Below are 24,547 nucleotides of genomic sequence, written 5' to 3'. Positions count from 1 at the left end.
ATACACTAATATGTATAAAACAGATAACTAATAAGAACCTACTGTATAAAAGTAAATTAATTAATTTAATTAAATTTTTAAAAAAGTAAGTTACAAAATAGTTCATATAGTAAGGGCTTATTTTTATACAAACATAGTTCACGTAACTAGAAAAAGCCTGAAAGCGTATAAACCAAAGTGTATCCAGTCATTTTATGTGCATGGTGAGGTTATAAATGATTTTTTTGTCAGAAAAAAAAAATGGAACATTTTCATTACGTTTAAGCAGAGAACTGCACGCGGAAATACAGTCAGGGATTTTTTTCAGACTTCTCTGGTGGCACAGTGGTTAAGAATCTGCCTGCCAATGCAGGGAACACGGGTTCGAACCCTGGTCCAGGAAGATCCCACATGCTGCGGAGCAACTAAGCCCGTGCGCCACAACTACTGAGCCTGTGCTCTAGAGCCCACAAGCCACAACTACTGAGCCCGTGTGCCGCAACTACTGAAGCCCGCATGCCTAGAGCCCGTGCTCCGCAACAAGAGAAGCCACTGCAACGAGAAGCCTGCGCACCACAACGAAGAGCAGCCCCTGCTCACCGCAACTAGAGAAAGCCCACCTGCGGCAATGAAGACCCAATGCAGCCAAAAATAAGTAAATAAATAAATGCATCTATTAAAAAAAAGAAGATTTTTTTCGCTTAACTTAGGTGGAACCCAAACATCAAAGCGATGAACATAACCAGGCTGGTGCAAATGATTTTCAACGCTTGATTTGGATATTTTGAGTATGTCGGCTATCTCCCACGTGGTATAATGTTGATTGTTCTCAATAAATGTCTTGATTTGATCGCTATCGACTTCAACTGGTCTACCCGACCATGGAGCATCATCCAGTGAGAATCTCTAGCACGAAACTTTGCAAACCACTTTTGACACGTTCTATCAGTCACAGCACCTTCTCCATACACCACATAAATCTCTTTTTGCATTTCAGTTGTGTTTTTACCTTTCTTGAAATAATAAAGCATAATATGCTGAAAATGTTGCTTTTTTTCTTCCATCTTCAATATTAAAATGGCTACACAAAAATTCACCAATTTTGATAAGTTTTTTTTTTAAATGCTCGCTGATATGACAGTTGTCACAATACCATCTAACAAAATTGTTTCACATGAAGTTAAAGACAACTAAGCGCTACTAGAGCCATTGTACGGAAAAAAACCAAATGAACTTTTTGGCCAACCCAGTATTTCAATGAAGAGTAGTCATACGTCAACTTAAAAAAATTAAATCTGAGACTCCTTTACGGATAGTTGTACCCTAGACTTTCAAAATCACAGACACTAATGGATGAATTAATTGGCTGCTTTTGCTGAGCTCATGTTAGAGAAAAATCCACTATTTGTATTACTATTAGCCCAATTAAAAATATAGTTACTCAATTTGGATGATTACAACTACTTTTTGATGACTCTAATAAGTGTTATAAACCTTGGAAGACTCCACCTGGCCATTCACAAGAGAGGAAAAAAACTGCCTACCTGTGACTGGGTACTTTTACCACTACAAGTACAACATATGCAGCTATTACACCATAGTAAAAAATAATTTATTTCAAGGCAGTAAATAATTTTACACTGTTTTTTCTTTCAGGAATGGTGATTAGATAAGAATATACTGAGATAAATATGGATCTTACACAAATATACATCCATAAGTACTTAAAACCAACCTTTGCAGATTTTATCTGCATTTGCCTTAAGCATACCTGCCCATTTGCCTTCTTCCTACACATTATTTGAAAATGTAATATGAACTTATAAGCATTGTATGTCACCTTAATATTTAATTCTTTTGCCACAAGACTTGGATTGAGAGGGAGACGGCATTTATTTCTTAGAAAAAAGGACTGCACTCGTTCCATACTCCTTTGGAGGACAACCTATGAAAAGAAACCGATACTGTAAGTACATAATGAAAATGAAGACCTATTTATAAGACAACAAAAATATGATATGGACCCAATTTTTTAAATGCCCAATTGTCAAATGGTCAAAAAAGTTGTTGCTAAAGAGAGTTAATTTTTACTATAAAAATAAAAATTATAGCAAAGGCTATAAACATAAGGGGGAATTACATATGGTCATATTTAACATATTAGTTAATACTCACTAACAAATAGAAATTAAGCACTAACGAGACGCCAATTTTTATCTAACAGACAAAAAATTTAAGATAACATCCAGTGCTGGCAACAAGGTGGGAAACAGATACTTTCATAATCTACTGGTGGGGAGGGAGATGTATACTGGTAAGTTTTGTTTTGTTTTGTTATTGCAATCTAATATAAACTATTATAACTAAAAATATACATAGCTCTTGATTCAATTATTTCATCTGTAGGAATATCCTATGAAGAAATACTAGCACTAGTGGGAAGCAGCTGCATAGCACAGGGAGATCAGCACAGTGCTTTGTGACCACCTAGAGGGGTGGGATAGGGAGGGTGGGAGGGAGGCGCAAGAGGGAGGGGATATGGGGATATATGTATATGTATAGCTGACTCACTTTGTTAAACAGCAGAAACTAACACACCATTGTAAAGCAATTATACTCCAATAAAGATGTTTAAAAAAAAAGGAAAAAAAAAAAGAAATACTAGCAAAGGGGCAAACACTTATATATTAAAATTCATCACAGAACTGTTTGGGAAAAGAAAAATGTATAAACAACCTACATAGAGGTAATAATAGTTCATAATTTATGCTAAGACACCTTGTAATACCATGTACTCATTAAGAAACATGAAGTGTAACTATACGTACTTACATGAATTCTCCAACATAAAGCAAAAAAAAAAAAAAATCATTGCTGAAAGAAATTAAAGATCTAAATAAATGGAAAGATATCCCATGTTCATGAACTGTAAGACTTAATATTATTAAGACTGCAACATTTCCCAAATCGATCTACAGATTCAACACAATCTTTATCAAAACTCCAACTGCCTTTATTGCAGAAATGGGCAGGCTGATACTAAAATTCACATAGAATTGTAAGGGACTTCCAAACAGCCAAAACAATCTTGAAAAAGTAAAAGTTGGAGGACTCAAATTCCTGATTTCAAAACCTACTACAAAGCTATAGTAATGAAAACAGTATAGCATAAGGAGGGACATATAGATCAATGGAATAGAATTCAGAGTCCAGAAATAAACCCATATAACTATGGTGAACTGATTTTCAACTAGGGTGCCAAGATCATTCAATAGGAAAGAAAAGTCTCTTCAGCAAATGGTGCAGCAACAACTGGATAACCACATGAAAAAGAATAAAGTTGGACCCTTTGCTCATAGAATATTAAAAAAAAAAAAAACTCAAAATGGATCAAAGACTTTTAAAGAGTGAACCTATAAAACTCCTAGAAGAAAACATAGGTGTACCTCATTGTGACCTTCGATTTGACAACAAATTCTTGGACACACTAGTAAAAACACAAGCAACAACAACAAAAAAATAAGTTAGACCATAAAATGTAAAATTTTTGTGCATCAAAGGACATTATGAAGGAAATAGAAAGATGATACACAGAATGGGAGAAAATATTTGCAAACAGTACATCTGATAGGGGTCTAGTATCTAGAATACATAAAGAACTCTAACAATTCAACAACAAAAAGACAAACCAATTAAAAAGGACTTAGAAAAGAAATTTCTCCAAAGAAGATATACAAATGACCAACAAACACATGAAAATGTGCCCCAAATCATTAGTCATTAGGGAAATGCAAATCAAAACCACCATGAGATACCACTTCACATCCACTAGGATGATTATAGTTTAAAAAAATGGAAAATAACAAATTTTGGTGGGGATATGGAGAAACTGGAATCCTCATACATTACTAGTATTATACTGGAATTATAAAATGGTGCAGCTACTTTGGGTAACAGTTTCAAAAAACATAGAATTACTATATGATACACTAATTCTACTCCTAGGTGAAGTGAAAACAGATGTTCAAACAAAAACTTATACACAAATATTTATAGCAGCACTATTCATAATGGTCAAATAATAGAAACAAGCCCAATGTCCATCAACTGATGAATGGATAAACAAAATGTGGTATTATCTATACAATGGGACATTGTTCAGCCATAAATACACATGCTAGAATATGGATGAACCTTGAAAACATTAGGTTAAGTGAAAGAAATCAGACACAAAAGGCCATATGTTGCATGATTCCATTTATATGAAATGTCCAGAATAGGTAAGTCCATAGAGATAGAAAGCAGATTAGTTCTCACCAGGACCTGGGAGGAGAGGGGAATAAGAACTAAAGGGTTAGTGGGTGCAGGCTTGCTTTCTCTTGTGATGAAAATGTTCTGGAATTAGACAGTGGTGGTGGTTGCACAACACTGTGAATGTACTATCAATAACAGCCAATGGACTGTACATCTTAAAGTGGTTAAAATAATGAAGTCTAGTTAAAAAATAACATACGTTTCTATAAAAAATTTTTAACTCCAAACATTTGTATATATACACGTAAAGTCATATAAAATGACCAAGCAGGACATAAAACAAACTGTGAACAAGATATCTACAGGGAGAAAATGAAACTGGAAATGTCCTAATTTTTTAATCCATAAACTTATTCATTTGGACTTTTTAAACATTAGCCTCAATTCATACTTCTATTACCTTTACAATTACAAAAATGTTAAAAAGCAAAATAATGAAAAAGGAAACTCAAGAGAACAATTTTGATCAGACAGGAATTAATAAGCATGGAAATGAAAGGGAACTGAGTTAGGATATAAAATCTTTTCCGACAGGTTTTAAGCAACTTTTGAATTCAATCTGCCCAAAACAGCATAGGTGTGTTATAGTTCTACTGGATGTCTATTGAAAAAGAATGACAACCGGGACTTCCCTGGTGGCGCACAGTGGTTAAGACTCCAGGCTCCCAATGCAGGGGGCCTGGGTTCGATCCCTGCTCAGGGAACTAGATCCCACACCCATGCCGCAACTAAGAGTTCGCATACCGCAACTAAGGAGCCCATGAGCCGCAACTAAGGAGCTGGTGAGCTGCAACTAAGAAGCCAGCTGGCCATAACTAAGGAGCCCACATGCCGCAACTAAGGAGCCCACGAGCCGCAACTAAGACCCGGCACAACCAACCAACCAACCAACCAAATAAATAAATAAATAAATATTAAAAAAAAAAAAAAAAAAAGAATAACAACTTGTCAGCACTGTAAAGATCCTTTAACATCAAAATATTTATGTTCCCTCTATGGGTACATACCTGTCTGGCTGATCCACTAGCCTGCCTTACTTTTTCTGCTACTCCTCCTAAAAGTTGTACAAGTTTTGCCTGCTTCAGAAGTTCTTCTCTGAGTCCTTTTCCTCCTACTGAGAGGAGAGCACCCAAAACATGTTCATATCGGGCACCAAACTGTGCATCATGCAGGGCATCCTTGAGGAGCCTAATACAGCAAAATATTTATGTCAGCCACTTCTGAGAAATAGATTAATGTCTCTCAAAAATCAATTTAACAAGTTTAATTTTTGGTATCCAGGAATTAATTTTAAGCTATATAAGCAAGTAAAAACTCAGTCATTATTATAGAGCTCTAACATGCCAGATAATTTTGCAATAGAGGGTTTTGTTATTTTCTGGTTTTATTTCTAAAGACATAAAAATTTAGCTTCTTTATAATAATGACTTCAATGAAACAGCTGGTATCAACAGCAAATAGTCTGAGCATACAGTTTAGACTTTGAGTGTCATCTCTGTAAATAAGAGAGACAGAAATAAAGTACTTAAGAAAATTTAAATCTTACCAATATAAATTGTGTGCTATCTGTATATTTCCCAATGCCCTGGACAGAAGGAAGCGCACTAATGAACTGTTCAAGTAAATTTCATATTTCAAAGCCTACATGCAAAGAAAAATAAGAATCACTATCACTAGTGGTCAAACCCATACTATGTTGTTAGGATAAAATTATCAAAAGATAAACTATATAAATCAAGGATGAAAGATGATACTGATAAAAATGAAACAGATGAATTAACTTAGGTGAAATTAATGAAATCAAGCAGAAAAGTACAGACCTGGGAATAACATTAGCTATGTTTAAAAGGCCAATTTAAAAAAAAAATCAAAGAAAAGTTCAAGTCTGGTTTGTTCTGAGAATTAAAAATCCAGTTACATGTATATAGTTAGTATTCAAGTAGGGCAGCTGATAATAGTGGGAAAAAATTCACACTAAATCCAAATGCAATACACCTCAACATTCCCACACAACAAAAGTACTTTTAATCAAAACAGAAAGGGGATCCCTTAGCAAGGTCCCTACTCATACAAACTGGGGAGACGGTAAGGAGGGTAGGTTACCTCGTAAAAAACTCACCTGCACAAACTGTGGAAGAAGATCTGTTAGCTCATCATCACTAATAGCCTCAATCCAGGTCACAGCTAGGGACCTCACTTCCTGATCAGCAAATCTAGAAGCATACCACAAAATCAAGATTTGACAGCGATTTCTTTCTAATGAAGCTGTTTTTCCTGAAAACACAATCTCAATCTATTCCTGACAAAGAATACTCAAATAGCTATTCAAAAGCAATGTGTTTCTTCTTTTTTTCTAGGAAGAAAATCTTATTGTCCTATATACACAAATCCAATTTCGTGACTGTTTAGAAACCTTATGAAAATTAATTCTGGCCTACATCATAAAAATATAACGAAGTATTCAAAATTTACAACCTCTCTAGATTAGCTTTAAATGATATGATATCCCTTTTTAATAACCTCAACACAAAAGATGTGTTTATAGAAATATGCATTTACACATTTATACTGAATCGAATTGCTTTCATGTTAAAACAAAGGGAACTAATCCTGCAACATAATACCTTACTGGAAAAACAATAAAACAGAGCAAATAAATTCAGCCACAGTTAACTTACTTTGAATCAAGAAGCTCCAACGCAGTCAGTGGGTGCAATGGAGGCCACTGCCGAAGCAATGAGTAAGTTTTGGCAAGATTAACCCATTTCCAGTTTGGGGCACTCGCTAGTACTTTAGGAAGACAATTTGGGTGTTTGAGGCAATAATAACGTTTCTCCCACAGAAAGGCTTTATCTTCTTTAGAAAGTCTGAATATGTAACAGAATTAAATCACTTCTCAGTGATATCATAATGACAGTTATAATCTCAATGATTAAAAATACAAAGAAGAAATTTATTCCTTTTAGGACAGCCACTTCTTGGTAGAATCATTAATACTAATTTGGAATAGAAAAACGCAATGTACAGCAAACACCGCTAATTTACCCTAATTTGGGGGATGGAAAGAAATCATTCTGCCTTGATAAAAGAGTCTTAGTTAAGAAAAAGAAGGATAATTCAGCACAATAAAATTTATTGAGCTCTAACCAGATGCCAGGCACTAGAAATCAGAGTTGGATACGCAGAACCTACCCTAAGAGACAGCAAGGATTTCATCACTTTATAAAAGTAAAATCAAATGTCATGCCAAAAACAAATGCTATTACAAAATTTTAGAAGATGTGAATATACAGCTCATTTGAGGAATATTCAAAATAAAAAGAACTTGTCTTGGAAATTCTAATTTACTGTTAATGACAGATGTTTATGTGAATGAAATATTTCACTATTTCACTACTCATCTATCTACCCTTGTGTATATAATCCATGCATTGAATTGAAATGTATTTATCTCACATGGAATACTAAAAAAAAAAAATCAAGTATTGCAAAAAGGTACACAATTAAGTTTCTCCTTCCAATTCCCCTCCCAGTGGCAACTGCCTAACCTCGTATATTCTTCCAGAGGTAGTCTATTCATATAGAAGCATACACAAAGGTGTATGTAGATTCTCTTTTTTTCCTATATGTTAATGGTAACACACTATACACACTATCTTGCCACTTAATTTCTTCATTTAATATCTTACATATTAGTACATATAGCTATAACTTCATTCTTAATAGTTACATAGTACTGTTGGATAAATGTACCATAATTTAACCCATTAATGAACATTCCCTATCAGTTTTACAATAACCCAAATAAACATTGCAATGAATATTCTTGTCTCCACAAGCAAATATAAAAGGGTTTTCTCTAAAATACACTATAACTAACTGGAAGTGGAATTGTTAGGTCACAGACTATGGACCCTGCGACCTTTATAGATTTTGCCAAATTGCTCTCCAAAAGCTTTGAGTTCTGCCAACAGTATAATTCCCACTTTCTGTATCCCATCAATACCTTATATAATGAGACATTTTAATTTTCAACAATCTGATGTGTGAAATGGTATCTTGTATTCATTTACAATTCCTTGATTACTGAGCGGTTGAACATCTTTTTTCAGATGTTTAAAAGGTACTGTATTTCTTTTCCAAAGAATTACCTATTCATATTCTTGTCTACCACTGTGTTGTCTGTTTTTCTACTTATATGAAAAGGTCCTTCATATATTAAGGATATAGATTATAGTTCCCAATCTATTGTTTGCCTTTTGATTATGCAAAAAAATTGACCTGTACAAATTTCTAAATTTTATGTAGTCATATAGTCTTTTTATACAATTAAAAACAGAAAAAAAAAAAACTTTCCATATCAGGAACATTGCTAAATCATGAACTAATTCAAGGCATTTAATAAACCATTAACTTGAACTTTACATTGTAAGAGATACCCAGGCAAAACAGAATCAAAGGAGTGTACCCAAGTGATGAGTCTCTGTGAAGAATATCAAGAAGTTTCCCTTTTATATCATTCTCCAATGTTTCTAAGTTGTGTTGTTGTATAATGCTTCTGTCAACTTGAGGAGTGGTATAAATGATATCAAATGTAGGAGAAGGAAAATCAACCTTAAAAATTAACAGAAGTTGATTAAATTACAGCTGAAAAGTCCACATATTTGCTACATTAACTTGTTTTTGATTTTTCTTAGCCATCAGGGTGATAACACCAAATATTAAATTAATGCTTCTGTCCTTTTATTAAAAGTGATTACCATTACTGGTAATTCTCAATAGCACATGTACTACTTGGGATTGGTATAAGTGCATCTTTTACTGTTTCTCAGAAATAGGAAATGGTTTATTGACATTTAAATTAAATATAGGTCCTAAGATCGAAACAAGATCAATTAGGCTTCTTTAGTAACAACCCAGATCATGGTACACATATACTTTTCATAAAGAATTCAAATTTGAACCTTTCCACGTGTCAGGAAGTATCATTACCTGTAACACTATTCTTTCCATCACATATCCTTTTTTGGGGACTGTTCCAGGAACAGGATTTGTATGTGATGAAGTCCAAAGATACAGAAGTTTAGTTCCACATGTTAAAAACCTTCATGAATGTAAACAGAAGAATACTGTGGATTTCATCTTAAAAATTACTTCAAAACTCACAACACATGTTAATGAATTTGAAATGTTAATAATCAAATATTTATTAAGCATCCTCTATATAAAAAGAACATATGAGAAGGAGTCACTCTCCATAGTGTACTTTCACTTCAGTATTTAGGTACTGAAGTATGGGAGTTAGAACAAAAGGAGGGAAGATGAAGCAACATTATCTTGGGAGAATTGGGGCTCAGGATAGAAGACAAGATGGGTGAAGTCTCAGAGTCACCTGTCCCCAAAACAACTTCTATAAATAGGAAGGTGAAGGATAGTCTTTGAAGATCATCTACAGAGGAACACATCTCAAGATGGTGGTTTGGATTTCATAACTGCTCCTTGACTTTTACCATAAGAACAAAAACACATGCCAAGAAAACCAGTATCTACTTTGTGCCAAAGCACTAATCATTTGAGATGAGAAGTTTTATCTGTTTGTGACCAGGGGTCAGCAAATTTTTCTGTAAAGGGCCAGAGAGCAAATATTTGGGGCTTTCTGGGCTATACAATCTCTGTCAGAGACTCAACTCTGCTAGTATAGTGCCAAAGCAGCCATGAACAATATACATTTCAAAAAATGTGTGCTGTGTTGTAACAAAACTGTACTTACAAAAAACAGGCAGTGGTCCGGAGTATGCTGACCCTTGCCCTAGACTACCAATTTATTGTCTACTGAAATTAAAAACATTTACCAATAAAGATATTGATATATCTTTACACAGAAGAAATTTCTGAAAAATAACATGAGACATAAAAGCAGGAAACTATAAACTTCATCAAACTTCGCTCATTTTATTCAAACAGCAAATATCCTTTCCAAAACTAGACTCCAGTCTTAATGTTTTCTCTAGCAGGTTAACAGCCTTTGAATCTTTGGCACAGGAATTCCCTGGCAGTCCAGTGGTTAGGACTCCGTGCTTCCACTGCAGGGGGCCTGGGTTCAATCTCGGGGAACTGAGGTCCTGGCAAGCTGCACGAGGCGGCCAAAAAAAAAAAAAAAAAACTTTGACACATATATTCTGTCTATTTTAGAACCACCCTCACCCTCAACTAGATTATTTGAAGGCAAATTCTGATATTATTTTATCTGCAAATACTTTTATGTATCTCTAAATGATAAACACTTTAATTTAAACATAATTGCAACAGGAACTTCCCTGGTGGCCCAGTGGCTAAGACTCCACACTCCCAACGCCGGGGACCCGGGTTCAATCCCTGGTCAGGGAACTAGATCCCACATGCCGCAACTAAGAGTTCGCGTGCTGCAACTAAAGGTCCTGCATGCCTCAACTAAAAGATACTGCGTGCCGCAACTAAGACCCAGCGCAGCCAAATAAATATTTAAACATAATTACAACAAAATAATTAAAAATAATTACTCAAAGTTATTAGCTATCTAGTCAGCACTCAAATTTCTCTGATTGTCTCTAAAAAAAAAATTTTTAACAGTTGGTTTGTTTGAATAAGGATACAAGCAAGATCCAACATGTGCATTGGTTGATATGTCTTTTAAAGTATCTTTTAAATCAAGGGTCAACAAACTCCAGACTGTCACCTTGTTTTGTAAATAAACTTTTATTAAAATAAAGTCACACTCATTCATTTACATATTGCCTATCTATCACTGCTTTTGCCTTTGCTTTTACTTTTGTGACAGAGACTACATGACCTACAAAGCCTCAACTACTTCTATCTGGTCCTCTTAACAGAAAGTTTGCCAACTCTTGCTTTAATCCATACATTCTTCTTTTTTATCCCCCGTTATTTGTTGAAGAATCCAGGTCTTCTGTTCTGAGAATTTTCTATATCCTGGATTTTACTGAGTGCATTCCTCTGGTGTCATTTAGCATGTCCCTTTATCTCCTATATGTTCTGTAATAGTTAGATCTAAAGGTTTGATCTGATTCAGGGTTAGTTATGTGGCAAGAATACCTAATACTTTGTAGGTGGTATTGTATACCACTAGTTCCTGATGCATCAAATAAAGAAGCACACACTGGTATATCTCTCCTTCTGTGATGTGAAGATAATCGGTTTGTTCAAGTGCTATCAGTCTAAATCATCCATTATAAAGTTCCAGAAAACTTAATCACAATGGTTTTAAACAAAGCATTAATAAATTACTGCTTAAATCAATGTCAACCAAGAATGCTTCTGACCCCAGTGGATATTTGGCAATGTCTGGAGACACTTTTGTTGGCAACCAGGAGGTACTACTGGCATTTAGTGGGCAGCAGCCAAGGATGCTGCCAAACATCCCACAGTGTACAGGACAGTCTCCCATAGCAAAGAATTACCTGGCCCAAAATGTCAACAGTGCCAAGACTGAGATTTCCTGGCCTAAATCTACTATTTCAGTAGGGGCTGCAAAACTGTGATATTCTGTCATTCCTTCTGCATCTATTAGCTGGAATTTTTCTGTAAAAAAACTTTCTCACATCAATTATTTGGTAATCCTGATACACAACTATAAAGGAACAGCAGCTTAAATGCTTGATTCAGTTTATTTAAAAATGAGTTAAGGGGGTTTCCCTGGTGGCGCAGTGGTTGGGAATCTGCTTGCCAATGCAGGGGACACGGGTTCGTGCCCCGGTCCGGGAAGATCCCACATGCCACGGAGCGGCTAGGCCCATGAGCCACAACTACTGAGCCTGCGCGTCTGGGGCCTATGCTCCGCAACAAGAGAGGCCACGACAGTGAGAGGCCCGCGCACCGCGATGAAGAGTGGCCCCCACTCGCCGCAACTGGAGAAAGCCCTTGCACAGAAACTAAGACCCAACACAGCCAAAAATAAATAAATAAATTTATTAAAAAAAAAAAATGAGTTAAGAACTCATTTATCATTGAGGTTGACTGAAATGCCTGTAAATCATTTGGCTTTCATGATAGTAACTTCATCAGGCTGTATGCAGGTTATACCTTAAACATAAATTAATTTTAAAAGAATTTCAAGACCAGGATTTCTGATCACTATACTACAGTACGTTAACAGACTAAATCATTAACACTTTCTCTATATGTATTAACATAAAATCATCTTTCCTCTTAATTTCTGAGCATTGTTTGAATGTTAAATCCTAACATTACCTAGACTGACTACACTACTTGGCAAAGTCTCAAGATTAACGGCATCAGCTCACTGTTTTAAACAGCAGAGTGCTGGATGCAACTATTTAATTGTCTAACAAAAGTCAACTGCCCTTCCCCTTACTCTTTTGAATTTTGAAAGAATGTCATTCATCCAATAAAAAACATTTATTAATAGTCAAAAACAAGTGGCAAAAAATGATAGTACTTCTCAAATGAAGTAAAGACTCCTGGTGCTTTCAGGAGCACGAAGGTTTTCAAAACTGACTCATTTATAAAAATTAATGATAATGATGTAATTACATTTAATTTTCTCACATAACTATTCCCTGACACTAATTTATCAAAGACAATTGAGGACTTCCCTGGTGGAGCAGTGGTTAAGAATCCGCCTGTCAACGCAGGGGACACAGGTTCGACCCCTGGTCTGGGAAGATCCCACATGCCACAGAGCAATTAAGCCCGTGTGCCACAACTACTGAGCCTGCGCTCTAGAGCCTGCAAGCCACAACTACTGAGCCCTCGTGCCACAACTACTGAAACCCGCACTCCTAGAGCCCGTGCTCCACAACAAGAGAAGCCACTGCAGTGAGAAGCCCGTGCACCGTAACGAAGAGCAGCTCCCGCTCATCGCAACTAGAGAAAGCCCATGCGCAGCAACAAAGAACCAATGCAGCCATAAATAAATAAATAAATTTATAGGGGAAAAAAAAAGACAATTGAGAACACAATTCTCCTCCTTTATGTGGCCAATATTCTGTTTTAGAGTAGTCATGGATTATATTTAGCAAAGGGTTCTAAATATACATCATTAATAGCAATTTCTTTTTTTTTAATTTTTTTATTTTTTGGCTGTGTTGGGTCTTGGTTGCAGTGTGCGGGTTTCCTCTAGTTGAGGGGAGCAGGGGCTACTCTTCATTGTGGTGCGTGGACTTCTCATTGCAGTGGCTTCTCTTGTTGCGAAACATGGGCTCTAGGTGCACGGGCTTCAGTAGTTGTGGCATGTGGGCTCAGTAGTTGTGGCTCACGGGCTCTAGAGCGCATGCTCAGTAGTTGTGGCGCATGGGCTTAGCTGCTCCGTGGCATGTGGGATCTTCCCGGACCAGGGCTCGAACCCAGGTCCCCTGCATTGGCAGGTGGATTTTTAACCACTGCGCCACCAGGGAAGTCCTAATAGCAATTTCTTCAACTGCTTTTATCTAGCCTTTGGCAGTTCAGAATTATGTCAGGTGTCAAATAAAATTTGAGCCCAACAAAAGTTATAGAATAAAAAAATCTTAAACTGCCTCCTCACATATAGGGGGAGTGACTATAAGAAAAGAAAAATGCGTGAATAAATGCTATATTTAAGTACACGAGAAAAGAATATTTCAAAAACAAAACTTATGGAGTCAGTGTTTCAAACACCACATGATTTTTAAAATGATTACTGGAAATTCAAACTGTGTTTGTCATTTAAGAGGAAAAAGGAAGTAGAACTAGATTAGCAGAATTTTTTTTTTTTTTTTTTTTTTTACAAATTTGTTTCAACTCTTTTTTTTTTTTTTTAATTTTTATTTATTTATTTATTTATAGCTGTGTTGGGTCTTCGTTTCTGTGCGAGGGCTTTCTCTAGTTGCGGCAAGTGGGGGCCACTCTTCATCGCGGTGCGCGGGCCTCTCATTATCGTGGCCTCTCTTGATGCGGAGCACAGCCTCCAGACGCGCAGGCTCAGTAGTTGTGGCTCACGGGCCTAGTTGCTCCGTGGCATGTGGGATCTTCCCAGGCCAGGGCTTGAACCCGTGCGTGTCCCCTGCATTGGCAGGCAGATTCTCAACCACTGCGCCACCAGGGAAGCCCTAGCAGAATTTTTTAACTCTTATTTTTTAATTGTTTTATTGTAGGTTAAATAGATCAGTTATTACGTCATTTCCCCAAAACTGTCCCATGGGACACAATATTTTAAAAGATGTATTCTAGAACAAAAAAAAGTACCATGGTATCAAATAAGTCTGAGAATGGTAGTATAGGATAATGTTAAGAACACAGACCCTGGGGCCAAACTGCCTATATTCAAATCCCACTTCTGCCACTTACTAGCTAAGCGCCCAAGGGCAAGGCACTTTGATTCTCCCCTCTGTAAAAAGGGATAATAATAATACTTCCCTTCATAGGGTTGTTGTGAGGTATATAAGGCTATGTATACAGCACTCAGACTAATACCCAGCATACAGTAAATGCTATGTATTTGTAATTACAGTAATATTATTATTAAACACAGTAGGCTTCTTGACTGCAGAACTTTAGAGACACTTTAATATGCTAATGTCCATTATCATGCTCCAAAATGTTATCACATGCTATATCAAACATTCCAAACTTATTCAATTAAATTTTTTTTCATTTAGGAAAATGCTTGATGGTCTCATGGTACATATTATTACTTAAAACATAATCAAAATAGTCAGCTGAAAGGCCAGCTACATTATCGCAATGGCTATTAGTAGACACAAAGCTCAAAAGGAATTCCTTTAACCCTAAGGATCAATAAATTTTGCATACATGTGGGACTTCTGAAGATTAAAGGCCAGGGGTCCATAGCAGTAAGGGTAGATCAGTCAGGTAAAGGGAATAATATGCAGTTGTAGACTCTTAAACTGGAGAAGGATGGGGAAGAGATGTGAAGAGGGAAAGTGGAGTTTTTGGTTTTTTTTAAATATATCAAAGGAACTTGTAAGACCACGAGTATTATGTCATAACATAATGCTTTCCATAAATTACAATTAAAGAATGAATAGGCTGCTGCTTTTCTTCTGGAATAGTGAGTGGCAAACAATCCTTTGAATACCCATATAGATATGTTCAAACTATAGCAGTACAACTTTGGTTTCCTCTGTGTATCTGAAATGACCTCCTTTAATCACATCGGAAAAAATGAGGCAACTCATTACCTCATCACGTACGTCACTGTTCCCCATTCCACTCTCTAGCCAATTTTGATGCTGCAGGTGTGTCCACAGTAACTCACCATTACAACTCAGTAACACTTACCGTTTAAAGTCAAAAAGAGGTAAAGAAACTTTGCCCAAAGCTTCTGGCCCCTTTCTCTGCTTATTAGAATCAGGGGAACTTCCACTGCTCTGATTTAAAATTCCAAAAAGAGTAAGGTGAAGAAGTGATTCTAATGGCAATTGTGATATCTGGATGGGAAAAATGATTCTATGGGGGGAAAATGTATTAATAGAAAAAACAAATTAGATTGAATATGAAGTTTAACCCTTTAACGAAACTGACAATCTTAGGTATTTTATTTGACTCATCAAATAATCTTTAATCCTGAGTAACCTTTACTTAAGCAGTAAGCTTCGTTAACAAATACTATAAAAATCTTAAATAAATTTCATTAAAATTTCCAACACATAACATTCCTCTCTTCAAAAATTTGTTAATGCTTTTACTTAAGACTGGCAATGTCAATTTCTAGGCAAAATAATAATCATTTTTATTTCCTTTAGGAAAAGCTAGATGAATGTTTGAGTATTTCTGATTCGAGATTTATGTGTGCAAATACATACACAGACAGACATATATGTTTACCAGTGTTTTGTTTTTGTTTTTTTAAAAATCTGAAAGGACACATAAGTCCAACAGTGGTCACTCTAAGGAGCGATGAGATGGTTAAGTGTTAAAAATAAAGTGACGCTTTTCACCCCACATGCATTTTTGTATTATTTGATTGCTTTGACAGACATGTGCTATTTTTATAATTAAAAAAATATAAGAAAAATAGGAAACCATTAAAATAAACGCAGAATAAAAAGTAAAAAGTTCTGCAATTGCCTACTTGTCTAAATAATGAAAGCATTCCCTTAGTTTGAAGACAATATTTAAAAAATATTAACAGTGTAAAATATCACCTTGTACATGGATTTAAGATAATTTTTAAAATCTGTTAACCAAGAACTAGGCTTCCTATATACAGTGTTACAGAATAAATACTGAACTAAAGCAATATTATAAAAAAACATCTTTGTAGAATTATACGTAACTTTAACTTGACAAAGGCTAGGAAGAATTGATGGCACGTTCTGCAATTTAACAATATGAAGATTTAAAAGAATATTTCAGATTTTTAAATGAGAATTTCAGTCCATTCTATAGATTTGTATCTAGAAGAGACTTTAAGATATCAGTAAGAATTTAATGAATTTTAATGGAACTTGTAATTAAAAATGAAAGCTGTATGCATAAATGGAAAAAAGTAAAGAACAGGGCATACTGAAAGAATAAAAAGCCAGAAATTTCACTTACAGTTCATCCCATTTAATAAGATAGAAGAAATTCTTATAAGTGCCAACCTTCTTTGATTGAATAGGTTTAAAAAGATCCTTTCCATTGTAAGTCAGGGAACATATCAAGAAGTATTTTTCATAACTGAGAAAAGAAAAGAGATTAATTTAATTTTTATTTGATAATACAAATTAGTTAACTAATCAAATATGTATCATTAGCCATTCTTACCTAAAAGTGACTATTATCTGAAATAATTTGGTTACCATTCACTTGAATTTATGGAAAAACATCTAAAATTTAACTATTGCAAACCCTACAAAAATAGAGGCATAGCAAAGGGAATACCGAAGGGAACATACATCGCTAGGTGCCAGTCTAAAGGAGCCATATTGATACCAGCTGGAGAATTTATCTCAATTTTGTGCTCAGTTAGTTACTAGCTTTAGATTTTAGTTAAATGACACTGAATAATTCTTCATTTCTAGGTAAATTCTAGGAAGTAATAGTACAAACCCCTAGGTGCTATTTTCCTTTGCTAAGCCACTGAAATAGAGTCAGTTTAGCATATTAATGGTGCATGGGCCTGACTTGCACTGAGCCAGTCTTCCTAATCTATTAGGAGGCTTCCATCCATGGGGACAGATGCTATTGTATTCTTTCACTGGACAGCAATGATTTAGCCCCTAACTGCTACAAGTACAGAGCGGGGTAATACAGTCAGGCAATCTTGTAGGGCAGGAGTTTCAGGTTCAATAAAACTGTATTCTACTAGTACTCTAACTTACTGCTAGGCTTACCCATTAACCATTTTGTTCATACAATCTGTTAATCATTCTAAATATATTTCAAATCTAATCTCACTGGTTCACATAGCTAACTATTTAATTGCTGTTCTCAACCTTCTCCTTTTTTTTTGGCCACGCGGCTCAGCTTGCATGATCTTAGTTCCCCAACAACATGGGAACTGAACCCATGCCGTGGGCAGTGCAAGCAGGGAATCCTAACCACTGGAACCACCAGGGAATTCCCTCAACCTCTTTTTAAATCAGCGTTGTATTGGGAGTTCCCTGGTGGGCTAGTGGTTAGGATTCCAAGCTTTCATTGCTGTGGCCCAGGTTCAATCCCTGGTGAGGGAACTGAGATCTCGCAAGCTGTGCGGCGTGGCCAAAAAAATTAAAAAAAATAAAAATCAGCATTGTATTAACTTTCTTTCCATCTTAATTATCACTGCATTGTTTTCTACTGAGTATTTGTTCTCCTCATTAGTGCCCCTAAATTTATTTGTGTGTATACATGTTTTTGTATGGAGGATGTGGAGGGTATTATCCCTGTAACTATTTAAAAGAATGAAATACCTTTAGATACCAATAGTACCCATTTAAATGCAAGTTCCAAGAGGGCAAAGATTTTTTGCTGCCTTGTTTACTGCTGAATCCCTAGTACTAAGAACACTGCCCACAGATGGTGCTCAGTAAATATTTACTGAATGAATTAATATACCACTTTCAAGTCATTATATCATATATTATCTAATGTTCAGTTTATGTTCTAAAGCAGAATTTATGTTTGGTATCTATAACTAGGCTTTATTTTATAGCTATTATATATATATATATATATATATATATATATATATATATATATATATATATATATAGAGCTATTATAAAACAATTTCATTAAAAATATTCAATTTGGGCTTTTCAGTTTATACTAGTCTTTTCCAAATAAGTTGAAGGTGGCAAACTTTTTGGCACTGACAAAAAAATCAAAAAGGAAAAACCCATATTAAAAATTCAATAGAAGAAATATGCTCTTGCATACCTCAAAGTCTAGCAGAGAGTAAATTGTAAACTACTAAAGAGGGGACAAAAATGTGCTATAGTCCCATTACCCTGGTTCTAAAGGAAAGGCAGAAATAGCAGTCATAAATTGACTAATTTATTAATTAGCATTTGCTCTTGTAAGTTTAAACATATTTTCCTGCCTTTTCTGTATGTAGTGGGGGTGATATTTTTTTATTGGAATAGCATCAAACATCTCTGTAATTTTTAGGAAAACCACAAAGGTATCTGGTGGATCACGTATCATCCATTTAAATGCCAAGGTAACAGTGGATGCTGACATTTTTCAAGATTAGATTAGCTTCTAGGTAAAGCTATACATATCTTCTTTTAAATAGTTACTTACTTTGATACCCAGTTACTCGAAATTCCATGTGCAGCAAAAATTGTAAACTGGAGCTGTTCCGTTGTGGTCCATGCTTCCTTGATGTTCTGGTTACTGTGGGCACAGTCTACAGAACCCCTACCAGAATTTGCATGGAGTCTGAGAAGATCATAAATTGCTGCAGTTAACTGGTCCATGCTTACTTGAACAGCATTTTCAGGATTCAGTGAGCCTAGGTTTAAAGAAATTGTTAATATAATTCTCTGAAAAAGCAACAATTACTCCTAAAATTTAAGGAACTTCAATACATACCTCTAGTTGAACTCTTGCTAGTGTCTCCTCCTCCAGACAGTGAAGTCACCTGCTTACATACATACAAATCAGTGAGAAAATCGCGCATGATGTAATATAAAATGTTTACCTTTTATTTCAATACATTTATTAAATTCTATATCAAAGAAATCCTTCATAGGAGAAACTTCCCAAGTATCTGCAGAATAACACAATAAAAAAAGACTGCAAAAAGAAAATGAATATCCCAAACCAAATAAAGAGATGATTTTTAATATGAAGAAAATGCATTTCCATTACTTGCTCTACTATTAGCATGATAAGCATATCCTTAAAGAAACTAAACTCTACTTATTACCATTTAGTGTCTCAAAAAAAGCTCTTATAATTATTTGAATTGAGCTCTCCTTCTACTCTCTGCTCCTTTATCCAGCAAATGAATATAATGAATAGAGGCCTCAGACAACATTAGGACCATGGCAGTTTATCACCTCCAAGTGATTTCAGACATATTTTTTAATTTATAAAAACAAGCACATAATAAGAAAAGGAAAAAACAAACAAACAAACAAAACACGAGAGACCCAAATTTCTATATACCATAATAGGCTCTCTGTGAGAATGAATGGATTAAGCTAGCTCCTAAACATTTGTTGAGGAATATGCCATCAATATAACTTTTCCTTTCTTTAAATTTATCATGTCTTGTGATCCTTCTCTCATCCTTCCAATCAAAGCTAGGAACATCCCTCTGAAAATAGTTAATTAAATCCCCGTGGAAACATCATGGGGAGAACTTCTACTAAATGCAACAGTATGATGTCAAGTGAGGGCTCCTAACCTGGTTGTCTCTGAGGCAATTTAAGTCACTATTACTGAGGCTCCTGGGTCTTTCCAATAGGAAGGAGGTATAGTCCAAAGTAGAACTTCCCCGTTGACAATCATGAACACTTCCACCCAGAGGGAGGGAAATGTTAGCTATTACTATCCAGGTCCTTCAAGCGTAGTATTACCTTAAAACCCCAAACCAACTCATTTTTGCCAGAGTTCCTCCTCTACACACAAAAAGTTAAGTTGGGCATCCACCTATTCAGTGTCAACTCTCACAAAGTTCTTCAAGGCAGTCCATCTCCTCTTAGGAATTCCCCACCTTACCAAGTAAGTGACCAAATCAGCTCAAAAGTAAAAGCCAAAGTTAAAACGGTAACACTTGGGCTTCCCTGATGGCGCAGTGGTTAAGAATCCGCCTGCCAATGCAGGAGACACGGGTTTGAGCCCTGGTCTGGGAAGATCCCACATGCTGCGGAGCAACTACTGAGCCTGCGCTCTAGAGCCCACGAGCCACAACTACTGAAGCCTGCGCGCCTAGAGCACGTGCTCCGCAACAAAAGAAGCCACCGCAATGGGAAGCCTGCGCACCACAACGAAGAGTAGCCCCCGCTCGCCACAACTAGAGAAAGCCCACGCACAGCAAGGAAGACCCAACGCAGCCAATACATACATATATACATAAATAAATAAAATTTATTTTTAAAAAAAACAAAACAAAAAAAAAACGGTAACACTTTGTCTAGCAGTAGCAAAAATCTCCCAGTTTAAGTGACAGATGCTCACTTAAGTACATATTTGCACGTGATAAAATGCTAATTACTAAAAAATACTCACTTCAGCACTTTTACTCCTTGGAAGATTAACTGCTCTCTTCAGCTTCTTTACCGATTCTGTAATGGCAAGAGTCTCCACACCATCTAAAGCACTGCAGATTTTTCTTACAGCTTTAATTACTTGATCTACCACTCTATGCTGGTTCTTTAAAAATAAAAAGTAAAATAAATATAAGCATGTGAAATTTAAAGGATCTATTTCAGAGATGAAGTAAAAAACCAGACATTTTAGATGTGCCTAAGAACAGATATCCTTTACTCTTTTGTGATGAAAAAGAAAAGAAACAAGATAGCTTTTCAATTACATAATTTACTTTGAAATAGGAAAAAAGCAGGCCTGGTTAATTTTCACTTTGCCTGTACAATTATTCATACGCAAATGCCTTTAATTTCTTATTAGAATCAGAAGCAAAAGCAATAAATCACTAACAAATTATGAAATCACTTAAAAAAGCTAGAGTTCTTTTAAATTTTCATTTGGGAATAATTTCCACATTAAAAACATCAACACTTCTCGCTCTCCTGCAAAAATCTGGTATCAAAAACCAGGTTGTTCAGATACTGGTCACAAATTAATAACACTGGGCAACAGTTACTAAAAGTGAGTCAACTTTTCAGCATCATTTGCATCTATACAACCATCACTTTCTCAGTCTTGTCTGATGAAAAACTTCCGTGAGGACAATCCCTCCTTACTATTCAACCACAGCTCATTTCACCATGATTCATAAGTATACATGTACAAATATATTATAAAATAATTTACCTGATGAGGATGATTCAAAAATCCTTCTCCACTCCCCCATCATCATTTTAAAGTACATATCTCATTAAGAAACAAAAACATTCTTATATAATGAATTAATTCATCAAATATTTACACCAAACTTAAATGCCAAGTACTGTTAGAATGGGCTGAAACTCAGTACTGTACCATCCCTTAAACATTTAAAATTTTCCACCTGTGAGGCTTGGCTACCATAAACCAAATGTTCTCTTCATCTTCACGCGTAAATGAAACCACCTCATTTTCTCAAATACCCAATTACCTTGCAGTCCTCAGATCCCGAAGGTCCCAATTTTTGCTTACTTGACTTGTATTTCTTATTTTTGCTCTTCCACCTTCATGCAAAAACCTTTCTAGTTTTGAGGCTCATGCCATTCTCCTATACTATTCTCCATCATTTTTTATGTGCCAGTTATCAATTTATTGTCTATCAGTTCCAAATCCACCCTTCTTTGCTCTACTTTGTGATACTAGAACTTGACCTTACAAACATTTCTCCTTTGCCAGCTAGCACAATGTTAGGTTTTGTCAATAGAGGGCACTGAAAGGACACTCAAAGGCAATAACAGCAGGAAGGTACTTCTCATCAGGGTTCCAGTCCTCTATTTTTAAATTCAGTATGGAAGCCCAGTGGTCCTCAACAACCCGCTCCAGCTGTACCCTCAAGCCATGCTCCTCCAATCTCACAGCTCTTCCAAATTTCTTTGCCATAGGCAACTTGTGTGCTCCTGTGATAGCCATACCCTCTTCAAAGAGGCCAAATATCAGCCTGGGGCTGAGGGAGAGGCTCTATCATAAGTCCTCAAAGTTCCTTCACTATCCACATTGCTCCTCAACATAGAATTGATAATTGCGCTTCTTTGCACCTGTTACTTCTGGACCCCTTAGAGCAAGGCTGGCACTTTTTTAAGGCCTGACAGCAAATGTTTTAGGCTTTGTGGGTCAAACAGTGTGTCACAATTCAACTCTGCATGAAAACAGACACAGATAACATAAATGAATGAGTAAGGCTGTGTTCCAATAAGACTTTATTTACAAAAACGGGCCAGATTTGTCATGTGAGCCATAATGTGCCAACTCCTGCTTTAGTCCTCTTTTACCCCTTATAGTAATTAATTACCTTTTACTAATTAACAATTCTTTAAATTTCCCTGTTCAAAAAACTACTATAGTTTCTGTTGCCTGACTTGGCCCCTGACTGACTGATCTGTCTTGCCACTGACATGTGGTCACTTCCCCTACTACATGCCTTAGTTTTGCTCTGGACGTTTATCTCTATATTCTATAAGAAGCCTCAGTTACATAAATGTCCATGTGGGGCTTCCCTGGTGGTGCAGTGGTTGGGAGTCCGCCTGCCAATGCAGGGGACACGGGTTCGGGCCCTGGTCTGGGAAGATCCCACATGCCATGGAGCAACTAAGCCGTGAGCCACAACTACTGAGCCCTCGTGCCACAACTACTGAAGCCCGTGCTCTGCAACAGGAGAGGCCACCGCCGTGAGAGGCCTGTGCACGGCAACGAAGAGTGGCCCCCCACTCGCCACAACTAGAGAGGGCCCACGCGCAGCAATGAAGACCCAACACAGCCAAAAAAAAATGTACATGTGGAAAATTCACAGCATCTTCAACCCCATAATTGTACCCTATCAGAATCTTAACCACAATATCATATTCTGATCACAATCTCCTTTGCTTCCAGCCCTCACACCCTCATTCTGACCAAACCTGTTCTCTGAGCTCAGAGACTTCTCTGCTTCTTCTACCAGGCAGCTAGTTCTTCTAAAGAAAATCTCACAACCATAAAGAACCAACAGTCTCCAATTTCAGCAGGCATCTGCGTGCCATTTAACATTCCTTTTACAAGCCCTTGGTCAGCTCTCTTTCCCATTCCCCTTAGAAGATGAAGCCAACCATTATTCCTTGCCTCAAAACCCCTACTGCCACCCTAACTTCATTTTAGTGAAATAAATTAACATCTTATCCCTAGAAAACTAAGACCAGGAGGAATCAAAACTTTGCAACTTCCTGACCTCTCCCATAAACCTACGTAAGAGAAATCAAGACATACATCCACACAAAGACTTATACATGAATGTTTATAGCAGCATTATTCATAATAATCAAAAACTACAAACATTCAAAATGTCAGTTATTGGGTAACTGGATAAATAAAATGTGGTATATCCATACAATGGAAGTATTCAGCAATAAAAAAAAAATTGTGGATACATAGTACATGGACAGAGCTTAAGAACAGTGTGGTATGTAAAAGAAATCACATGTAAAAGATTACATAAGGTATGATTCCATTTACAGGAAATCTCCATTAAAGGCAAATCTACTGAGACAGGAACCAGATCAGTAGTGGTTTGGGGCTGAGGATGGGAATGCGGAATGACTGAAAAGTAGTACACGGAAACTTTTGGGTGTGATGAAAATATCCTAAATGTGGACTGTAGTGACAATTATACAACTCTATGCATTTGCTAAAAGAATCATTGAATTGTACACATCCAATGGGTAAATTTTATAGTATATAAATTATACCTCAATAAAGCTATGCAAAATATGGGGAATAAATATGATAGAGAGGCACTACTATTTCTGATAAGATGGTCAGTGAAGAGCTCTCTGATTAGACAACATTTGAGCACAGACTTTAATAAACTGAAAGGGTAAGTCATGCAAGTATCTGGGGAAAGAGCATTTAAAGAAGGGATAAGCACAAGGGTCCCAGCTGGGGAGCATACCTGCAGATCAGCTAGAACAAAGGAAGAAAGGGGTAGGAAGCCAGATCAGAGAGGTAGTGGGTCAGAATGTGTAGG

General features: G+C 36.2%; 1 protein-coding gene across 9 annotated transcripts in view; it reads right to left on the bottom strand.

Annotated features, from left to right (window-relative positions):
* PIK3C2A (phosphatidylinositol-4-phosphate 3-kinase catalytic subunit type 2 alpha) overlaps positions 1-24,547 on the bottom strand; it is a 110,628-nt gene that overhangs the window by 18,399 nt on the left and 67,682 nt on the right. For 7 of the 9 annotated variants that reach the window (XR_014231388.1, XM_082341380.1, XM_082341374.1 and 4 more), the window contains 12 exons: positions 20,938-21,081; positions 19,294-19,342; positions 19,003-19,213; positions 16,831-16,953; positions 15,571-15,738; positions 9,286-9,397; positions 8,762-8,907; positions 6,972-7,160; positions 6,413-6,506; positions 5,840-5,934; positions 5,301-5,481; positions 1,820-1,924 (listed from right to left, as the gene is read on the bottom strand). Coding sequence is in view for 8 of the 9 variants with exons in the window: in XM_082341380.1 (XP_082197506.1) it covers positions 1,820-1,924; positions 5,301-5,481; positions 5,840-5,934; positions 6,413-6,506; positions 6,972-7,160; positions 8,762-8,907; positions 9,286-9,397; positions 15,571-15,738; positions 16,831-16,953; positions 19,003-19,213; positions 19,294-19,342; positions 20,938-21,081 (1,617 nt within the window). In the remaining variant the exon portion in view is untranslated. The remainder of the gene's footprint in view (positions 1-1,819; positions 1,925-5,300; positions 5,482-5,839; positions 5,935-6,412; positions 6,507-6,971; positions 7,161-8,761; positions 8,908-9,285; positions 9,398-15,570; positions 15,739-16,830; positions 16,954-19,002; positions 19,214-19,293; positions 19,343-20,937; positions 21,082-24,547) is intronic. The other 2 variants (XM_082341378.1, XM_082341379.1) reach the window with 1 other exon arrangement.

The sequence above is a fragment of the Balaenoptera borealis genome, assembly GCF_965194805.1.
Source record: "Balaenoptera borealis genome assembly, chromosome: 11".
NCBI lineage: Eukaryota > Metazoa > Chordata > Mammalia > Artiodactyla > Balaenopteridae > Balaenoptera > Balaenoptera borealis.
The sequence above is the reverse complement of the archived record's forward strand: the minus strand, read 5'-3'. Positions and strand labels throughout refer to the sequence as shown.